This window comes from Poecile atricapillus, chromosome 9, assembly GCF_030490865.1.
Source record: "Poecile atricapillus isolate bPoeAtr1 chromosome 9, bPoeAtr1.hap1, whole genome shotgun sequence".
Lineage (NCBI taxonomy): Eukaryota > Metazoa > Chordata > Aves > Passeriformes > Paridae > Poecile > Poecile atricapillus.
The window spans coordinates 3,130,553-3,147,473 of record NC_081257.1 but is presented as its reverse complement, the minus strand read 5'-3'; the positions used below and the strand labels follow the sequence as shown (position 1 = coordinate 3,147,473).

Here is a 16,921-nt window from a genome sequence, read left to right as displayed (position 1 = left end):
TGATTCTCCTGCTACAGCAACAAGTTCCTTTGGTGAGATGTTCAACACTGCTCACAGAGGCACCCAGGCCAGCAGTTCCCCCTCAGCCAAAGAGCAGAACAGTAACAAATCTGTCTGCATGGCTTTCCTTGGGTGGTCAGAGCAGCAATTAAAATGAACTGTGTGTCAAAGTCCCTTTCCAGTGCACCTCCAAGGCTTCATGGGCAGTGACCCTTGGAACTCCCAAAATGACACAAAATCAAGGATTAACCCAAAGACACCCGGTCTTTGAACTGATAAGTCCTGTTTAACTCCAGATCCCTAAACATGCTAAGCAGAAAAACTGCACAGGTGAAAATGTTAAAAATCTGGTGCAAATACCCAGAAAAAAATAACCATGAAGAGGCCAGAACCCAGGAGGGGTTGATCAGCAGCCACAGGAGGGCAACAACCACGGGGCACTTCTGCAAGAAGAGCAGTGTATTAACTACAAGAAAAACAGCAGCATTCTTCTCTCGGATTTTATTTCAATTTAATTGCCAGCTTCACCCCATTAAAAAGAGAAAGACATTAATTTCCAGAGGATTCAAGAAGATGTACGTTCAGGGAAATTCCTACAGGACACAGGCCCTGTGAAGTGCAGCAAACTGAATTTTGGCAGTAGAGCCAAGGCATGGCATAACATGGAGTAGCATCTGTGCACACAGAATGGAAAAGCACCCACAATGACACATTTTGACCAAATATGTTTTCAATTTATTACAGTATGAGAAAAATAACAACAAATGAAAGAAACAAAAGGAATAGCTTTGCCTCAGCAAAGGCACTTTTAACTGCAAACTCCATCCAGCAGCTGTAAAGCAGCCCAGTGCATCCCAGAATGAATCATCACTTCATTCCCACTCCAGCTCATCAGGCATATCATCCTTCACCAAGTCCTTTAAATAGCAGTCTGGCATTAAATGGAATTGTGCAAATTCTTTGTAGGATCTATCACTTTGTTTCCCAGCTTTCTGCATACTGACGGTCCCGTCACTCGGCCTTAACCATTTCCACAGCTCCTGTACAATTCCTGCTTGCAGCATGGGAGCCACAGTGCTCACAAGGATGGTCTCCACCCTCAGCATGGCACCACCTGCAACCCAGCTGGGACAACTTCCCTGCACAGAGTGAAGCCTGTTTATAAATTAATCCAGCACAGGCCAAGCTGTTCTTTGACTTGCCAGGGAAACTGAAAATTCTGCAGCTAAACAGCTTCATCCAAGACCCTGCTCGATTTATTCCCAAGTCCATAGCACTGTTTGCCCAGAAGGACCTGACTCCCATGCAGGTGCACATGTGCTTCCTACAGGAGCTGAAAATGGAATTATCACTGTCCAGATGTGCATAGATGTGCTTGCAGAGAAGCAAGCTCCTGAAAGAAAAATATTCCAAGAAAAAGAATCTCTCCAAGCCTATGCACATGCCAGTTTTATAGGCAGCCTGACATTTACTGTTCAAATTAATAACTGGCACTAATGAAGGAACTGATTGTTTTGTACTCTTTGCTGTTAGGTCCTTTCACACTAGGATGAACCAAGACTCACTTTTTCTTTCTCCTTCCAGCTCTAACCCTTGGAATAACTCATTCTGGATCGTGTTTTTCCCTGAGAGACAATCTCATCTCCAGCAGCCTCAGGAAGGGAGGAAATACAGCCCTAGCCACAGTCAATTTCCTGTACCATACTGGGACAGAATTCTTCTCCCAGCCCTGGTACAGGTTGCCCAGAGAAGCTGTTCCTGCCCCACCCCTGGAAGTGCTCTTTGGGAGCTCTCCAGTACTTTGGTCTTATATTGTGGTGCCCAAACTGCCCCCAGCACTCGAGGTGAGGCCGTCCCAGTGCAGGGTGGAGTGGGACAATCCTCTCCCTGGCCCAGCTGGTCATGCTGGGCCTGGTGCTCCCCAGGACAGGGATGTCCCCCCTGGCTGCCAGGGCAGTGCTGACTCATAACAAATTTTCCATCCACCAGGGTTCCCAGGTCACTTTGCATGGTGCTGCTCTCCAGCATCTCCTTCCCAGCCCGTCCAGGGCTGCCCCACCTCAGGTGCACAATCTGGCACTTTCCCCTGTTGAACTTCACTTGGCTGGTGACTGCCCAGCCCTCCAACTTGTCCACGTCTCTCTGCAGAGCCTCCCTTCACTTCACCGGGAAAGGAAAAGCTAAATTAATCTGGAACATTCTCTAGGCAGTCTGAAGAGCTTCAGGTCAGACATTCCTCTCCCTGGAACACCCCATGGGCTGGGAACCAGCCTGCAGCAGCTGCAGGCACTGAAAGCAGGGCCAGCACTGAGTGTGCCAGGGAACAAGGCAGGCTGGGATGAGGCACCAACAGGCAATCAGAAGACACAGGGACTACAAGGCACATGTAAAGGGAACTGGCCCCCAAAAACTCCTCACAGGTGCCAGTGCCCACCTGAGCTCAGGCAGTGACTACATGGATCTGGACAAAACAGACAATTCTGAGACAGAGACACATTTCTTAGTAAGGCTTTGAGTGCATGTGTTTAAGTTCTTTTCTGAAATTAATTGTCATAAAAGACAGGCCAGAGTTCTTCAAAAAGTTGTGATCCTTCATTCCAGTATGGAAAACACATATGCAAACATGGCTTCAGACCCACACTCACTTAACAGATCATTTTAAAGCTTGTAATAAAAATATTTTTTATACAAATGATAAATACTTTAAGCATTTACAAAAATAAACGGTCCATTCCCATAAAGAAGGACGTTATAACTGAAATTCCAAATACATCTGGAGGCAAGGCAATTATTGATGAAGCTAGTTAATAAAATCTTTGGTATGAGTACAGGACATTTTTATGCACCACTGGGTTCCTTTGGCCGAGGTACTGTACAGACATGCGAAGAGCTTTTCCTTAATTTCTTGACATGTCTTCCAAATACAACATACAAATATTTCTAGCATGTCTTCCTATGATAATAGGAGAAAAGCCCAAGATTCTCCTGGCTCTTCCTATGACTTGTGTTTCTAAAACAGAATGATGAGAGGAAAAAGAGAAAGTGAACACAGTTAAATTTTGTTTTAGCTAGGAAGCAGCATCTGCAAAAAATAAAAACCAATTGAAAATAACTCTAGAGGAAAGCCCATTTCCTTCCATTTGTAGAAATTAACTGCCAAGAGAGACAAACAAGGAATCTGTTCAGATTAAAGACTGTCTTTAAAAAGAGCCTCTATTTGTGGCATCCTCTGTAGGCAAAATATCCATTATTTATACCCCAGCACGTCTGCTGTGCAATTTGTATCCGGAGCTCATTAATGAATGATGCCACCTTGACCCACCCTGTCAGGGAGCCCTGTCAGATGAGGAGCCCAGCTTGCTCCATCCCTGCTGAGGAAGGCAGCCAGGAGCCCCTGAGCAGCTCACCTGAGTTACAGCAGTACCAGAACAGGGCCAGTCCTGCAGCCACGCTGAAACACGCCAGGAAGAACACCGGGCCTACAGAAATGGCAAGGGAACACACTGAGACAGAGCAGGGCAGCACAAGTTCAGCTCAGTTCATAAATCACCAATTGCTATCAATATGCGTAATTAAGCATATTCAAATGAAGCTTAATATATTCACAGTTCTGTATGTTCTGTAGCTAATGTACTGTGAAGCACATTTACTGGACTGCAATTAATTTTTACTACAGTTGCTTTGCCACCATTCCCTGTTCCCCTCTGCTCATCTAGCTATAGCCTATGGTATTTAAGGAAAAGTTTCCAAACCAAATCTCCTGGAAATTGCCTGCCTGGACCATCACTAAAACAATCACAGTTTAATGGTGATGGTCAGTACTGATGTGCAATAAAACCTTTCAAATTCATACTTATCCATTGACAAAACAGCATAAAGATTTATATCTGCTTTTTTACCCAATACTCTGTTTGTGGTTACTATCTCACTAGAAACAGAGATACAATTAAACTACACCTCTCTTAGCAGATACAATTAAGCTACACCCATCAATTTAAGGACAAGTGTACTGCCTCAACAAATTCTTAGAGCTGACTACGTGGACAAGGACACTGGAGAAACAGCAAAGGAGCAAGGATTTGGTTGCTCCTTGGCATGGACCCTCCCAAGGAGGGTGGCAAGTGGCCAAACAATCTCCAGTCTGAGGCTGGCTCAGAAAAAAAGAAAAAAAAAAAAGTAGTAAGTAAAAATAAAATAAAATATTACTTAATTTTCTTATTTCCAAGCATTTTCTCTGTTCATCTTGTATTGTTATGCTGCAGATAGCAACAGCAATGTGGAAAGTCTGAACAGCAATTTGGTTCAATAGTCAGAGCAACACACCACAACAGAAAAATATACATAGTAGTTTCTGCTACTTATTTCAGTTTTCTCTCAGGAAACTGCAAAAAAAGGCATAATTCATTATTGTATCTAAATCTCTAAATAAAACACTGAACTTAAATGATACAACAGTTCATTATAAATTGTAAGAACTCTTCATCTTTATTTTCAAAACATTCTACTGTGAAAAAAAAATTTGTCTCTGTAATCTGGCATTGAACAGAGGGAGGGAAAATAATATGTTTTCCTAAGGAAAATATATTCAAGATTTTCCTTCTTTTCTGTCCTTGCTTTCAAATGATTTGTAGTTAAATTGAGAGCTTAAAAAAAAAATTGAAAAAAAATTGAAAAGTATAAAAAAAGGATAAAAAGGAAAAAAAAAAGTTATTGATGGCCTTACACAAAATTAATAGACAGGCATTGAAAGAATCACAGGAAATGAAGAATTTAGCTGTAATAGTGTAAACAATACTATTGTAAATATTGATTATACTCTATAGTCTCTTCAATTTCCTGGCACTGGTTTCCACAACAGTAGCTCAGTATATTTTCAGTATATTTTCCTCCATTAATTCTACTTAACTTGTGACAGTAAAGACATCATAAGCCAAAGTAGTTGTTACATGAAGTGAAAATTGCATGATATAATAAATTGCATCATAATCTGCAAAGCCATTCCATCCAGTGACACTGTATGATTTATTTACCCCTGTCATTTAGCATATATTGCTCCTTGTCAGTGTCTATCTCTGTGGGATCTGGGGTTTCTAGAAATAAAAGCAACACATGAAAAGTTAGTACTCAGCTCAAGCAAACAAACAAACATAATCAGCACATGCAAAATGGTTGAAAACAACACATTTCAGAAAAATATCCAATATTGACATAAAGTATTAACCCCTCCAACAGTAAATCATTGCTAGAGTTAAAGCTGGACTGATCAAAAGACATGGGCAGAGTCATCTGAATGCAACTACAAATAGCTGCAGCCCCACCTCTCATCTGCTTAAGCTCTGACCACATAAATAACATTACACTTGTTTCCCAGGTTAGGAAAGCAGGAGATAATCCTTCACAAAACCAGCAATTTTCATTGTAATACATACAAACTCTTTGTTTCTAGATGCACTAATCTGAAAACACCTCTATAATATAATGTATAACCATTCTTTGTTCTTGAGCAAATCCCTGGGCATTGATGCATTTAGCAGGTAAAGCACATAAAAAAACTTCTTGGTGCAGATTATTTACAAAATGCAGGTCTCAGCTGAACACATGCCCAGCTTCTTGAAAACTCTGTAGGTTCTACATGCTAGCATTTGGCACAAATAATTCTGGCCTCTATCTTTCTGCAAATTCTAGTAGAAAAGGAGGTTGGCCTTAGGACAAGGTGTTCAGTAGTTCCCAGTCTGTCCACAAAGACCCTTTCAGAGCTGCCTTTGCCACAGAGATGTGGAGATCATGCTGTCTGCAGCAGGGGCGTGCACAGCTGTCACCAGACATGGCAGAGGAGTGACCTTCCAGAACACATAACCAAACTGCAACACTCTTTTAGCCAAACCTTTCTGTAGTCATAGACTCACAGAATCATAAAGGTTGGAAAAGACCTCTACCATAAACAAGTCCAAATGTCAAAGGGTTAGGAAGGTTAAAAAAGAAAAAAAGGTAAGAGCTCTGAATCTGGCTGTCAATAGGGAAGAATTTAAGACTGATGGGTTTCAACTGCTCTCCTTTTACATGACACCAGGATCTAGAAGAGGTGCCTCGACAGGGGACCATCCATCTCCCCTGCTGGGGATATCCCTCTGTTTAGGGGGCCAGGACATGGCCCTGGAGCAGGACAGAAGCATCTGGAGCCCTTTGCTGCAAAGCCTCTGTGAGCACGGTGTGCCCCTGGCAGCCTCACCCAGCCTGCCCCTTTGAGGGGCTGCTGCAATTCCAGCTCGAGAATCCTCACACTGCACAGGAGAGCACAGACAAATCTCTGCCACTTCTATCGCTGCGTGGGGCTGATCTGAGCCTTTATCCCTTCAGTCTGTGTCAGCATGGAGAGAAAAACATTTTCTGAGTCCCTTGGAAACTCCAGTTTGCTGCCCACAGCGTGTGCCTTACCCCCCCTCTAGTGGTAATGTTCAGACATTACCAGACACTTCACTGGCAATTCACACTTCAGGCAAAGAAATTATCTTCTAGCACAGATTTTAAAGCTGTCTTAAATATGAAAAATATTTGAAAGGATTTCCTTTGTTGAAAAAAATCTTTGTTGAAAAAAATACCCATGTATAGCTGCATGTAGCTATTACAGAACTCTGTCCTGGCCATGGTTCATCCATGTTAATAATAATATATCAATAATTTCTCCAGCTGCTTGTAATGCTGCTTGTTTCACCTCAGCCTGCATTTACAACAAAATCCCCATGATAGGGATTTTCCTTTTTCTTTACATTTACAAATTCTAGTGGCAGTTCTGTAAATGTTTTGTGCTAAATTTAACAACTACTGCTAAGAGCATTACAGAATGGTTTGAGTTGGAAGGAACCCTGAAGACCATCCAGTTCCAAACTCCTGTCATGGGCAGGGACACCTCCAGGGACCAAGCTGCTCTGGACCCCACAGATCTTGGCTCTGAACACTCCTTGAGCACTTCCAAGGAGTAACACTTGAGTAATGAATTGTGCATGTTGGATGTCTGAAGCATAATGCCTTTAATACTGAAAATGTCCAAGTTCACTTCAATGAGAAGTTACTCCTTATACTGATGAAGGAACTTTTCCTGAAGCATGGAAGTGTTTGCAGTTTTAGCTCAAAAAGCTGCACAGATGTTTCTTGACCATTCAATCCAGAATGCAGACATTTGTTTTAATTACAGAACTCTAAGAAGCAGCAAGCATATTAACACAATCATCTCAGTATTTATTTCTTAGGTCAACAGAAAGAAACTGCCAAACCTCAGTACACAGTAATGTTTTAACTCAGTTCTTTAAATTATCTTCATCCTTCTGAGGATGGTAACATAGAAGAGTGTACCAAGATAACAGAGAATTTAATGACTTTTGGTTACTGAAGTCAGCAGTTTGCAGCAGCAGCAGCAAAACAGTTTTTGGGCGCCACAAGGAGCTGTATGTTTAACAAGAAGCACTTCTACACAGGTATTTGTTATGCAGAGTCTGAACATGAGAAACCCTAACCCTGCCTATTCATGGCTACCTGAGGAAAGCTTGGAGTCACCACATAAATCATGTGCAAGGATGAGCACATTTCTGCTCTAGCTAAAAGTGAAAACATCCCACAGACCCTATCCAAGTCTCCTTGTAAAGCTACATTTTGAAAAATGGCTTGTAGAATGTGCTATTGAACATTAAAAGGCTTCAACTCTTAAACATCAAAACAATCCTGAAATTTTACTCCTAGTGACTATACCAAGACTTCCCAAACTGCTTTTAATTCATAAAGGTTGTCTGCTAACTGCTAGTCAGCCTGACAGAAAAACCTGTTTCTTGAGCTCTACCCAAGTCAAAATGACAGATCCAAGACAATCTGATTGAAGAGCCTGTTCCCCAAAGTGCAAGAATTCTGCAAGGTGAACATCAGATCAAAGCATTGCCTTCAAGCTGCTGCGAGGCTCAGTCAGCTGGGACTGGGGCTCATCTGAAATTCTGAGGCTTCCCCAGTTCACAAGGATTCAGGTATGGATGTGGGTTAACTCTGTAGCAGGCAAGAAAATGGTCTTCCACCAGTTTGTGCTGGGTAATACAAATTGCTTCTTTCAAAATCAAAGACAAAATTCAGGTAATTACAATTTTACATGACAAAATCCTTTTACAGCTTTTGGAAAACTCAAGTCAGAAGGAATTAAAGTATACCCCAAAAATTATTTCAGTTACTTGTTTATTTATATTTTTTATAACCTGTTTAGGTTGTTTAAATGACCTGCACTGCATCTAAGTGAGGTTTTGTAATACACTGGTGAGGAAATCCACAAATCAATCAACTTACAAATTAACTTACTCAAGATTTTCCTGCTTGGCAGGTCATTAAACAGCTGTTCAGCATTGATCTGCAGAGCCCTGTAAAACTCCTGACAGTGTCTGTCTCCTTTCTTTTGGAGGTGTTTTAACAGATCTGAGAGTCTGGTTTGGAGTGATGCCTTTGGGTTCCTGAACTGTAAGAGAAAAGCATTTATCAGAAAAGAGATTAAAACAGAAGAGAGATTAAAAGATCAATTTTACATCACTGTGCCAGGGAACAAAGTTACAGAGCTTCTTTGATATTTACTAAAAGAATGAGCCAAAAAGGGAAACCTAAAAAGAATATACATGCACTGCACAGCACTGAGCTCCATGTGGTCAGCAGAGTCTGATGGAGAGCACATTGCCTCTCCTGCCTTTTTCTGAAAGACACTCTGCATTTGATGTCTTCCCTGCATCCAAGCTGACATGGTACTTGCTATCCTACAGTTTAATTCTTACAGCTGTAGATAGACTATTTCAGCAAATCTTATAATATGAAATAAAGTTTGATGCTTTCAAGTTTGCCCTTAGCTCCCTAGTAATGATCCCCAAAAAGGCAGTTTATACTGCTTATCCTAGTCTCAACACTGGAGCGTTCATCATCCCAAGATTTCCTATTTCATTGTTTTTTATTATTTGCAGCACAGTTAACTGCTGTGTACCCACTTCAACAGGCACAAAGTCCCATTACTTAGGTTGGCAAACAGCTGCAGAGGAAAATACATTTTTTCTGTCGTGCTAAATGTGATGAGTATTAGGATACCTTACAAAGAGAAGGAAAATGCAGCACTAGCCTTACACATCAAACTTATTTCCATTTATTTTGAAAAAATCCAAAGGCATTCTCAGCAAAGCATCATATTTCATAGCAGCACAGTGGATAACCTTTGCAGCACACTGAGCTAAGAACAATTGCTGCTCGAGGGGGACAGGAATGTCACAGACCTTACACAACACTCCTTATTCTGACAAAATTCCCACGGGGTCTACCAGATACAGCTGGTTTAAGCTTCTTAAACACTCACTAGAGTTGACACAAACTTGCCTGGACCCATAAAAAAACAGTTCATTTTTGCCTAAGTGCAGAAGTCACAAATCATGTTTCAGATTCTTTATGGATTTATTTTGAACCTCTTGAGGGAAGTGGCATAGACAGCCTCAGTAAAATGATCTAGCTCTGCTCTACACCACAAAACACTAACTGTCCCCATGGAGTTTGATTATGGTAGAATTGGACCTACTGTTCCTGATGTTAAAATATTGATATGCCAAAATCCTGTACAGACATGAAGCCAGCAGAGGGCAAATACAAACTATTACAAGTAGGATTGTGGAAGCTCTTAGCTGACTTTAATTTTGTCTCTACACAAGATTAGAAGCTTTTTCTTCCTAAAAAGAGCTATCCATTTTTGAAAGCTTCATGTCAGGGAGGGTGGCCTTCCTCCATATGTGGTGGCACCACTGCAAGATATTAACTCCATCTACTTCCCACAGTTCCCCACTTACTAGTGGGACTAACACCCCCCCATTCTCTACCAATACTTAGAATGATTAATTGGTCAGCAAAACTGATTGAGCTAATACAGATGATTTTGTGGGCAGAGATGGATGCAGCACAGATCACGTGGTGTGCCACTCCACACCACCTCATGTGAGGAGACAGGCACGCCAGGCATGTGGTCACAGGATGGGTGTGCACTGGCTGCACAACTGCGCGCCCCCGATCGTGGCAGGGACCGTGGCACTGAGCTGCTGCTGAAGAGAGCATCCTCTCTCATGACCACTTGGCACAGGGAACGTGCCAGCCCTGTGACTGCTCCTCTGACACGAGGTGCCAGGTACAGCTGGTCAGCAAGCAGGAGGTGAGCCAGACTGGCTGCACGTGGCACCAAGGGTTGTGTCAGGAAGAGGGTGACCTGCAAAAGCAACACAGCACTCAGAGACACAGCAAAACTCCTCCAATTACCTTTTCTGCTTCTTCATTGGTGAGAATTTGGGGATAGACTCTGTTAAGCTGAAGAACAATTTTATCAACCACTTGCTCATTCAGTCGGCTGGTGCTTGTAAGGAAATGCATGTCATGCTGCAGCCGTTGACAATAAGACTGATCTAGAGATAAAATAACACAGAACAAACCACAGCAGTTAATTAATAAGCTGTTTTAAAATTCCATAAATTTCATTTTCCTACCAGTGATTAAATAGCTAAAATAAAATTATCACCACCACCTAACATTAGAAAGCTGAACTATCCAAACTTCTGGCTGGTCACTCCTACTGCCTCTCTCTTTCCAAAGGGAGAAGACTCTAAATCATTTAGAAGTCAAGCTGTGATGGATATTTAATCAAATACAGCCCTGAAGTTAATAAATCACTGAAGATAAATTCTTTATCACTTATGAAGTCAGATTATGACGTTTATGACAAAACAGAACTTTCAGGTTATATTGGTTGCCAAAAAAGCCTTCGTAATTTTGTTTCTGCTTAACTATTCTTAGCATAAAAAACTTCAAGTTGCTTTCTGTACAAGAAACATCAAACAGGATTTTGTTTGTCACAATCCCCTGCATATATTTCTCTATGATCTACTTTCACTGCCCTTCTGGATAAAGCCACAGGGCCCTAAGGAGCTGCACTGCCATTTCACATTTATCATAGTAAATTAATAAATACAGCTTCATTTCAAATTTGTAGACTGAGATCAGCCCTCCCTTGCCACACTGCAACATGCAAACACTCTCATCCATACCTGGGCCCTGGGAGCAAAAATGCTGCCAACCACCTTTAGTCAGGCAGGTACACATTCCTGGCTTCCTTACACATTAATAACTCCACTAATATTTACATAAGGACTTTGGACACTATCTCTGACACCACTGTGTCTTTATTATGGTTTCATCTTTGGTTTGTTTTCCCCTTAAAAGCCTTCTTATCAAGCAAACAAACAGGATCATTAAGGAGATAAATTTAAATACAACAGACACAAAACCCAATGCAGCTCTCTGACATTCTCTGTAAAACACAGAACTTGCAAACATCCATTCCAGAAACCTCAGTGGTGTCTGTTGTACAGTGAAAACAGGAGCTGCTACTTCCTGTAAAACTCCTAGGTGATTTTCATAAACATTATACAGGAAAGCTGGAAACCAAAACCTGTAAGGTTTGGATCTGATGATCAAACCATTTGTACGTGTCCGTGACAACTCCTTTCAGAAGCATCTCAGGAAGAGAGGGAAAAGTCTCTCAACAAAATGTTAGCTTAACACTAATTTAGTTTTGGCTTTTCCCTTTCAAGAGCCTAAGAAAGGGAGGCCAAGGATTTAAGAAGGAGACTGGCTGCAGAGAAATGGTCTGAGATGTTCAGATGGCACTGGTTACCAAATGCACAGGCAAAGAGTCTGCTCCTCTGGGCTGGAAGGATGACAGAAAGGTGAAAAACAAGATGCTGCCCTCCCCTGCTACTCTCACCCACTGCCATGTGCTATTGCAAGTTACCAGAAGTCAAAAGTCTCTGACAGCAAGTCAAGAGAATCACAGAATCATTTAGGTTGGAAATGAACCTTAAGACTATTGAGTCCAACCATCCATCCAGCATCACCATAATCAGCACTAAACTGTGTCCTGGAGTTCCACATCCACACAATTTTTGAACATTTTCAGGGATGGTGACTCCACCACTTCCCTGGGCAGCCTGTACTAGGCCTGGGCAACCCTTTCAATGAACAAATTTTCGTTAATATTCAACCTAAACCTCTCCTGGTGCAACCTGAGGCCATTACCTCTCATCTTTTCACTTGGTGCTTGGGAGGAGACTGACACCCACGTGTCAGGGAATTGCATACTTCAGTAAATCATTTTTACTTGAAACAGTTTTTAAAAGACAAGAGGAAAACTTAGCGAAACTGCAGTGAGCAAGACACTAAAAAGCATTTGATACTAGAGTGCGACATCAGGTTACACACAGTCCCAGACCTCCACGCTCCATACGATGGCTGAAACAACCGGGCCTCCGAGTCACCTGTGTGTTCCCCAGGTACAGAGCGAGCCGGCTGGAGGCTGGGGTTAAACAGCACATTTACACAGCCCGTGTGCCGGTGTGTGGGACGTGGCACTGCCGGAGACATCGGAGACACCGGAGACACCGTGCCGGGGCTCCGCACGCCCCCGCTACCCGCGGCCAGCCCGGCCCCGCCCGCCGCCTCAGCGGCCCGGCCGTGCGGGAACCCGCGGTGCTGCCGGGCCCGTGAGGGGCCCCGGGGCGCTCACCCCGACCCACGGCCGTGCCGGGGCCGCGGAGACACCGCCACGCCGGCCGGGGGCTCCGGCCGGGCCCGGGAGCGCGGCGGCGCCTCACCAAGGCTCCCCGGAGCCCGCCCGTCCCGCACTCACCGGCCATGGCAGCGCCAGCCCCGCCCGGCCCGCGGCCTGAGCCCCGCCGCCTTCCTGCCAGGCCGGGCCGGGGCGGGCGGCGCTGGGCCGGGCTCCGCCTCACGGGCCCGCGGCAGGAAGCGCCGAGCCGGGGAGCGGAGCCCGGGGCGGGGGAGCGGAGCCCGGGGCGGGGGAGCGGCCGGGGCGGGCCCCCCTCAGCCCCCCAGCCCAGCCCGGGGCTCCCAGCGCCTTCAGCTCCCAGCTCAAACAGTTCTTCAAATGTCCCTGCTCACCAGGCCGTGCCCTGAAGAGGCGTCAATTTACACTTGCACGGCCACGAGTTTTTAAAGAATTAATGCACGATTAGTAAAGCCGTGATGTCCAGAGGTAAATACACTGTCCAGAATACCGTGTCTACATCTTCACAACACACATGTAGAATTTATATTTTCCCTGTGCTGCAGCACATCGCGTGTTTAAATGCAGCTGGACACGTAAGGTCCATTGGGCAGGTAGCGACTCAAGCCCAGCTTCTCTCATAGAAAAGGTTGCAGTGAAACATCTAATTAATTGGGATATTTAACATTGTGAGGGGGAAAAGTACAAGCAAATTTGTGGATGTAAAACCTGCCATTCGCACCAAATGTCATCAACAATTAATTACCTAGCAAGGGATGGAAGAGAATATGCCTTGCTAGGGATAAATATGCAGAAGATTGAAGCATTGTCAAATGCTCTGACATTCACGGTGCATATCCTGGAGTAGATCGGTAGAGTATAATCACCCTGAGTTTATCCTTTCTAACCTCTGGAATCCAGATCTTCCTAAAAGCATGAAAATAATTTTTAAAATAATTATTATTGCTCATGGAGACCTTGATCACGCCTGCATTGGTGTGATTTTGGCAATGTATTTTAGTGAAAAAATAGGAACATTGTGAAAAGGAACTTGGAATTTTATCATTCCTTTTGTTATATATTTTAAAGACCATTTTGGATGGGGCTGAGCTACTTGGCACTGTGGAAATGGCAGGGGTTTTGAACAAGATGATCTTTAAGGTCCCTTCAACCCAAACCATTCTTGTATTCCACGATTCACTTCCACATGTATATTAAAACACTACAGCAGGAGGGGCTGCCTAATACTAAGGAGCAGAGGGAGAATGCCATGCTGAGGGTTTTTTTATGACCCCTTTATACCTTTGTGAATTCATTGCATTTTGTACTCTGCTAAAAAATTGCCCTGGAAACCTTTGGAAATTTTAGAAATTTTAAATTTAAAAGCTTTGAGAACTTTTTACATGATGGGAATCTAAACCACTAAACAGAAAACCTGTTGGTCAATCTTAGTGTGACATGGACTGAAATCTCCGATACAAATCTAAATGTTTTTCAGCACACAGTGATTCCAAGTGAGTGATTCACAGCGAGTGAAGTGGAAGCGAAAATCAATCCCTGAGGAATGCTGCGATGTACGGAGCCGCTCTGCACGGAGGTATTTTTGTCCTGCAGACTCGGACAAATCCACAAGAAGGGGAGGTTAAACATATCTCCTCCTCATGCCGGTGGCACGCAGGGGCTCTGTCACACAGCCTTGCACAGGAGGATCCTGCAGAGCCCCAGGCCGTGCCCGTGCTGCCCGCAGGGAACCAGCGGGCTGGGGCTGGCCCCGAATGCCCTCCCCTGGGGACACTCACAGCCAGTGACACTCACACCCGGTGACACTCACAGCCAGTGACACTCACAGCCGGTGACACTCACACCCAGTGACACTCACACCCAGTGACACTCACACCTGGTGACACTCACACCCGGTGACACTCACACCTGGTGACACTCACAGCCGGTGACACTCACACCCGGTGACACTCACACCCAATGACACTCACACCCAGTGACACTCACAGCCGGTGACACTCACACCCAGTGACACTCACAGCCGGTGACACTCACACCCGGTGACACTCACAGCCGGTGACACTCACACCTGGTGACACTCACACCCGGTGTCACTCACACCCAGTGACACTCACAGCCGGTGACACACCCAGTGACACACCCAGTGACACTCACAGCCGGTGACACTCACACCCAGTGACACTCACACCCAGTGACACTCACAGCCGGTGACACTCACACCCAGTGACACTCACACCCAATGACACTCACAGCCGGTGACACTCACACCCAGTGACACTCACACCCAATGACACTCACAGCCGGTGACACTCACACCCAGTGACACTCACACCCAGTGACACTCACGCCCGGTGACACACCCAGTGACACTCACAGCCGGTGACACACCCAGTGACACTCACACCCAGTGACACTCACAGCCGGTGACACACCCAGTGACACTCACACCCGGTGACACTCACAGCCGGTGACACACCCAGTGACACTCACAGCCGGTGACACTCACACCCAGTGACACTCACACCCGGTGACACTCACAGCCGGTGACACACCCAGTGACACTCACACCCGGTGACACTCACAGCCGGTGACACTCACAGCCGGTGACACAGCCAGTGACAGTCACAGCCGGTGACACTCACACCCGGTGACACACCTGGTGACACTCACACCTGGTGACACTCACACTTGGAGACACTCACACCCGGTGACACACCCAGTGACACACCCGGTGACACTCACAGCCGGTGACACTCACAGACGGTGACACTCACACCCGGTGACACTCACACCTGGTGACACAGCCGGTGACAGTCACACCCGGTGACACAGCCAGTGACACTCACAGCCAGTGACACTCACAGCCGGTGACACACCCAGTGACACTCACACCCAGTGACACTCACACCCAATGACACTCACAGCCGGTGACACAGCCGGTGACAGCGGGGGACGCGAGCAGCAGGGCTCAGAGCTCTCCGGGGCTCAGTGCTGCGAGCCCCGCTCCTGACAGAGCCCGGCCTTCCCAAGGCCCTGATTCATTTCAGGGCTCTGACTCCCAATTCAGCGGCCGTGCCAGTGACCGGCACCGCAGCGTTTTATTTCCCAGCAGACTGATTTCCTGCTTAGCTGATCTCAAAAGCCAGTGCTGCTTCTCCAACCAAACCAACCGATTTGTTTGAGTGAGTTATTTGAGTTACTAAATATCACCCTTGTCCTGGCAACATCATCGTGTAGTGTTTGGTTTTATCTGTTAATTGTTGAATCACAGTACACTTTGTTATATTCCCACCGCCAGAGGACTGGATCTCTTTGGCAACAGATTGAGTCCAGATAGCGCAAGCAGCTCCTCTAATAGTCTTTCTTTGTGCTTAAGAAAACACAATAAAGTATTTCTTAAAAGCTCAGATTGCGCACTAGGCTCCCTTCAGCAAGTTTTAGTCAATAATTTACAAAAACAAGCTCTAAGAAGGGGAAGGAATTGTGAAGGCAGTGACCGACTGGCCACTCCCGTCAGAGCCACTTCCCCTCCGGCTCTGAACTCCTGTTCCCACAGATTTCCATTTTCAGACCGTTGTTTTGCCCGAATTCCTCCTTACAAATGTGCACTTACAGCTTCTGTAGAGCATCATCCATGGGTTTGGGGGTGGGTGCGTGCCGTGGCCGGCACACGTCCCCCGCGGTGCGATCCTCCTTGCGGGATAAGCAGAGGTCACGGGCAGCTTTGGGAAGCGAAAGTAAACGGGGAGGGAGCGAGTCGGGCTGTGACAGCCGGCAGAGCTCTGCCAGGAGCGATGGGCGGCTGCTCCTCTGCGCCTGGGACTCAGCAGCAATTTGCTGGGGATTTTAAAGGACGTGTAATTAGCTCTGAGAACCAAGATGTTTGTTTATTCAAAGTTATGAAAGCTTTTTTGTGTGCGCTAATAATTTCTAGTGTTGCTTTGCATATAAAATGGGTTCTTTTCCAATCTTATTTATATAGTCAGAGTATGATTATTGGTATGATTACTTTGTTGGTTAGAAGGCGATGAAGAAAAAAGTTCTCTGACTCCAAACACAAAAGGAGAAGCTGTGCTGCAAATTCCCAGCTCTTTATTCCCAAGCAGTTAAGCCAAACCATGAAATGGGAACAGAACTGACTTGGATGAAATCATCTCCCCCCAGAGGGTGCTGGCACTGCCCAGGCTCCCCAGGGAATGGTGACATTCCCGAGGCTGCCAGAGCTCCAGGAGCGTTTGGACAGCGCTGCCAGGGATGCACAGGCTGGGATTGTTGGGGTGTCTGGGCAGGGCCAGGTGTTGG

The 16,921-nt window shown here is 45.2% G+C and overlaps 1 protein-coding gene across 3 annotated transcripts; it reads right to left on the bottom strand.

The window, feature by feature from the left end:
* Positions 1–712: 712 nt before the first annotated feature.
* On the bottom strand, positions 713–16,387 carry CARD19 (caspase recruitment domain family member 19). 3 transcript variants are annotated; one of them, XM_058845057.1, is made up of 6 exons: positions 16,233–16,387; positions 10,300–10,442; positions 8,332–8,485; positions 5,031–5,090; positions 3,408–3,479; positions 713–3,010 (listed from the first exon to the last, which is right to left on the bottom strand). In XM_058845057.1, exons 1-6 carry the CDS (start codon positions 16,249–16,251, stop codon positions 2,898–2,900), a joined length of 561 nt encoding a protein of 186 aa, XP_058701040.1. In that variant the 5' UTR covers positions 16,252–16,387; the 3' UTR covers positions 713–2,897. The 3 variants fall into 3 exon arrangements, with proteins under 3 accessions (XP_058701040.1, XP_058701041.1, XP_058701042.1); XM_058845058.1 differs by lacking the exon at positions 16,233–16,387 and adding an exon at positions 12,722–12,743; XM_058845059.1 differs by lacking the exon at positions 5,031–5,090 and having other exon boundaries at positions 16,233–16,385.
* Positions 16,388–16,921: the final 534 nt, after the last annotated feature.

Bases quoted from the DNA above. Each gene is read 5' to 3' on its own strand.
- CARD19 (XM_058845057.1), bottom strand. The intron at 5,091-8,331 runs GTAAGTTAATTT...TTTTATTTCTAG, and splicing joins GCCAAGCAGGAAAATCTTGA to AAACCCCAGATCCCACAGAG. The intron at 3,480-5,030 runs GTAAATAAATCA...CCATTTCTGTAG, and splicing joins ATATATGCTAAATGACAGGG to GCCCGGTGTTCTTCCTGGCG.